This window comes from Macadamia integrifolia, unplaced genomic scaffold (genome assembly GCF_013358625.1).
Source record: "Macadamia integrifolia cultivar HAES 741 unplaced genomic scaffold, SCU_Mint_v3 scaffold3281, whole genome shotgun sequence".
Classification (NCBI taxonomy): domain Eukaryota; kingdom Viridiplantae; phylum Streptophyta; class Magnoliopsida; order Proteales; family Proteaceae; genus Macadamia; species Macadamia integrifolia.
Window position 1 is genome coordinate 14,408 of NW_024869360.1, and position 5,175 is coordinate 19,582.

At 37.4% G+C, this 5,175-nt stretch overlaps 1 protein-coding gene across 1 annotated transcript in view; it reads left to right on the top strand.

Moving 5' to 3' along the window:
* Positions 1 to 1,620, top strand: part of LOC122067968 (probable 2-oxoglutarate/Fe(II)-dependent dioxygenase) — an 8,667-nt gene extending 7,047 nt beyond the window's left edge. Inside the window, exons 2-4 of the mRNA XM_042631799.1 lie at positions 180 to 190; positions 603 to 927; positions 1,018 to 1,620. Of these exons, the coding sequence (XP_042487733.1) occupies positions 180 to 190; positions 603 to 927; positions 1,018 to 1,284 (603 nt within the window). The 3' untranslated portion in view covers positions 1,285 to 1,620. The remainder of the gene's footprint in view (positions 1 to 179; positions 191 to 602; positions 928 to 1,017) is intronic.
* Positions 1,621 to 5,175: the final 3,555 nt, after the last annotated feature.

The window sequence follows — 5,175 nt, forward strand, 5'->3', positions numbered from 1 at the left end:
AAAAAAAAAAAAAAAAAAAAAAAAAAAAAAAAAAAGAAAAATAAATAAAAAAGAAAAAACCTTTTGTGATAACTATCCCTTGTGATCTTATGTGATTGTATAAACTAATTCAATTTCTTATCATATTTAGTAATGATATATTTTACATTTAATTTTTATTTTAAAGTTTTTGGATGCAGAAAAGTAAACTGTAATAACAAAATATGAAATGATTTGGAGTTAGTGATATAGTCATGTAGGGTAATGACTACAAAATTTTGTTTTTAAATTTGAAAATTTTACTTGCATGCCTTCTTTTAATTCCCTTGTGACCAAACGGAGCCTACCATTTTCTTGTTAATATTAGTTTGTTGGTTTTCTTATTACAGTCATTTATTGTGTTCATGTTCATTTTATTTTGCTCGACGGTTAGTTTCTCCTGGAGTCTAGCTCTGCTCTGTTATTGTAGTCTGGAAATTTCCAGTCTTCCTCTGTAAATTCTTTTTTTGTTTTCTTTAATATAAATGTGCTTCTAGAGAAAAAGAGGTTCTCTCTCTCTCTCTCTCTCTCTCTCTCTCTCTCTCTCTCTCTCTCTCACATTTGCTAAAAGCCTTCTCTTGCAGAGACACATTGGATGTTTATTCCTTGGAGATGAAAAAGTTGGCCTTGGCCTTATTAGAACAGATGGGGAAGGCCCTGAAGATGGAGACTGGTGAGATAACAAAGATATTTGATGATGGATTGCAAGGAATGAGGATGAATTACTATCCTCCATGTCCTCGACCAGAGCAAGTAATTGGCCTTTCACCACACTCAGATGCTGTGGGCATAACCATTCTTCTTCAACTTAATGAACTTGAAGGCCTTCAAATAAAAAAAGATGGGAACTGGATTCCAGTTAAGCCTCTTCCAGATTCTTTCATAGTGAACATTGGAGACATCATGGAGGTAAAAGACTTCATAAAAGGAATATTGTTAGCCTATTGGTCACTATTTGGCCTTTCACCACACTCAGATTTGGTTTCTTTGTTATGATAGATTGTGAGCAATGGGATATATCGCAGCATTGAGCACAGGGCAACAGTGAACTCAAAGAAAGAGCGGCTCTCCATGGCAACATTCTATAGCCCAAATCCTGATGGAGAAGTGGGTCCGGCAAGAAGCTTGATTGGCCCAGGTAGACCAGCATTGTTTAGAAGAAAAGGGGTTGCAGATTACTTCAAAGCACTGTTTACTAGGAAGCTTGATGGAAAAAGTTATATAGAAGCCATGAGGATTCAAAATGGAGAAGGCGGAGCTAATTGAGTTTATATGTACTCAAGAATCAATATGTGCTCAAGAATCAGTAAGTTGTGAAATGCTGATAAGCATATTTATAAATAATGCGCTAGGGTTTCCACCTCCGACGCCCTTATACTAATTTTGGTGAAGGAGGAAGCCCACTTTAGAATTTTCAAATTGAAGGGGACTATTTAAGACATTTCACCATCTTAGGGAACAATGACTCTGCTTCCCATAAATAAATTGAGCTTTACTCGGAACTTGCAAATGTGTTGTCGTGTTTAATAAAAAAAAAAACTGTGGTTTATTTAGGCAACTGGAAGGAAAATATAATTTATCCATGGTCAATTCAAAATTGCATCTCTCTGTGTTGAGAATTATCACTCATTAATGAAGTTTGAGACTTTGGATGTTTTCATGTATTTTTTAGCTTTCTCTACCTTATAGCTTAAGCTTTTAGGTTAAAATGTTGAATTACATAATATGATATTAGAGCATCCCTTATTCCTCCAATGATTGTCTTTCCACATGCACCATGAACTATCAACATTCATCCCTATTAAACTACCTGTAGCTAGAAGAGAAAAAGTGATTTGCTCTTTCCCCTTCGCTTGGAAGGAAAGCACTGAATAGAACTACTTTGGCTGCTGTACTTTGAGGACTTCATAGATTTTCTAAGGTACAACCTCCTGAATTAGTTCTACGATAGAAGTTTTTAGTGTACACTCAGAGAGAAATCTTTCACTCATTAAGAAGTAAAAACTTGTGGCTTTATTTTCCTGAAGATGGATGCAATTCAAAGAAGTGGAATTTGGAATTACTGCTAAATTAACATTTAGGTTTCAAAATAACAAAGCTTGCATTGTCTTTGCGCACTTAGGCACACGTTTGCCATCTCATCTTCTCCTATTGCTCTCTTTTTGGTTTTTCTTTTGTAAGAATCAAGAAATATATTCTATTTTATTTGGGAGTCCTATAAAAACTCTAGTACATAGGATGGTGAAAAAAGAGAAATTTGCAAAGCATGTGAAGAAAAATCTAAAAATGTGGTATAAGTGCACTTCATGACTAATCATGAACTTTCATACACTTCTATTGCAACCAGAACACTTGTGATCATTCGTAGATACTATGGAGCTGAATCATGTATCAATCACTCTCCTTAAGACTACAAACGCCAATGGTGCAATCCAACTAATGTGAATTAGCCTTCAAGATGAAACAACCCCGCTGGCAATCCAGCAATTGTTACACTCACTTGCTAAGCCACATCTAGACAGGGGCTCAATCAATAGAAGGAAGGTGTTATGAATTTTTGCTTCATTTTAAAAAATTTAAAATACATAATCCTCCATAAGATTCAAAATAATGGTCAAAACAAAAATGGGATAATGAGCACATTAAAACTGGTAGGATTTGGATTTGAATTTACATCAAGTCTAATAAATCACTCTACAGAATACAGGTGAAGTTAGACTTTTGAAACTTGATATAGCTAATTAACTTATCGTCTACATCCTACAATTCAACTCTTTCGCATCCCTAATGTAGGTTGGGATTTCAAATCCGATCAATTCAAAACTCAACACGAAAACCCTCACATTTTAGGGGAGATCCAAACCAAGATAGCACCTCCCATGCGAGATTATTGCTACATTATTGCTAATCCACTGAACAGAAATGGCTGGAAGGAAAAATATTTCCAATTTCAGGGCAGAATAAGCTACTCTTAACCCGAGCAATTTTCATATAATATCTTGGATGGCATATGACAAAGAAGATTCCTTCAACACAATAAGCAGCTAGAGTCGAGACAGGAGACACATGAACTATGGAATACTCCAATAAGATCATATGAAGGCCAATGGCGTATAGGTAAACATACTTAAGCAACCCTTCATTCTGTAGCTCAAAACTACAGAAAGCACATGGTCTACCTTGAATGCATAGATCGAAAAAAAATTATCTTGTTCTTGTTAGATTTGTGGCAGTGCAGACAAACCATTGATGGGTTTTTTCGAATTAGGCATACCTATTTGAGCAAAAAAAAGCAGCGATGAGATCTGAGACCCAGATGCGATCGACCAGCAGAGACGACCAGAGAAGAGCAGCGGAGTTCTCCTTTGAGAAGAACGAGGAGAAAATCTGGTTGGTAAAAAATCCAAAATTTTTTAGGGTTCATGCGAAACAGAGAAAAGAAAAGAAGAAGAAGAAGAGTGAAACTAATTAGGCGTACCTATTTGAGCGAAAACGAGCAAGGATGAGATCTGAGACCCAGAAAAGATCGACGAGCAGGGATGAGTAGAGAAGAGCAGCGGACTTCTCCTGAGAAGAATGATGAGAAAATCCAGTTTGTAAAAAATCCAAAATTTTTTAGGGTTCGTGCGAAAGAGAGAAGAGCAAAGAAGAAGAAGAACGAAGAACAAAGAAGAAGAAAGAAAGGGAAGATGTACCTAGTATGTCGAGGATTCAAGCTCCAATCGTGCTTTCACTAGCCGGAAATTTCTTCTCCTGCTCTGTGTACGCAAAGGTGAAAGGGTGAGAGGTGAAAGAGGGGTGCTGATCGTGCTTCTTCTCTTGCTTGTGTGCCCTCGGCCTGCTATTATCGGGAGCGAGGGTTCATGATCGGTTTTGCTTTTTTCAAGTTTGGAACGAAACTTGTTGGACAGAACGACAAGTTATCGTTCCGTATTTCATCCTCCAACCTTTTTTTTTTTTTTTTTTTTCAATTTTTGTTTCGAAAAAACTGAAACACATCATAATGTTGCCAAACAGTTTTTTGTGTTTTTTTGTTCCAATAGAACAAAAAAACGATAGAAACGTTTTTTTAGAACGATACCAAACGGGTCCTTAGGATATGGTTTTTGTACATAAAAATAAATGTTTTAGAAAAGATAACTAACCATTTAGAATTTTTTATTTTTTTATTTTTTAATTCTTTTGTATTTTATATTTATTTCCAAAACATACAAGAAAGCTGAGTTTTGTTAATGCCTTTTAGTGCAAGTCATGGGTGTAATATCCCACTTCTTAAACCCGGTCTGATTTCGCGGTTGAACCGGTTTAACCATGCAGGAACCGAGCCAGAGGATGTTAGAGCGAGTTCCTTATGGGCTATGATGGCACGGGTGACCTTAAACACCGGCTGGCCCGACAAGTCCGAGCCAGTGCCAGAAGAGACGGGAGTGCCCAAACCGTGTACGTGCACCTACCATAAGGCTATGTACGGATAAAACAGGTATTATATCCGTATTTTAAGGTATAGACGTATGCTACATCGTATGCCTGGGGTGAGGTCCGAGCCGAGGTCCGGGCCCGGTCAAAATCCCAAGTTTTGACTCTTGGATGGGTATGTCAGGTGGGTACACCCACCCACCTGAGTGACCCATCCATCACTATTCACTTAAGTGGGAATAGTATATAAGCTTTATGACTTCTTTTCTTTCCTTTTATTACCCTCGTACGTTTGGTGAGAAAAGTAAAGAGGAGAGAGAAAAAGAAAGGGAAGAAGAAAGGAAGAAGAAGAAAGGAAGGATTTCAGCGGCGCCGAGGCTCGATCTTGCCATTCCGGTGCCGGGAGAGTAATCTTCAACTCGAGATCTACAGTTGGAGGTAAGAAAAGCTGGGTTTCATGAACATTAACCATACCCACGCTTTAAACCCTTGATTCGAGTATGATTTCTTAAGATCTTGTAAACACCTTTGAAATGATGGATCTAAGGTTTAATAGATGATTTATGTGTTGATCTTGAAGGATTTGAAGAGATATTGACAAGGTAGAAGGAGCATGGTGAGTTGGAAGTGATTTGGAGGGTTTGAAGTCATTCTTGAGCAAAGAAGGTAAGATGGTTCCCCTCACTTGAATCTAACTTAAATCTAAGCTAGAACCATCCTATAGGACTCTAAAGGTGTGAG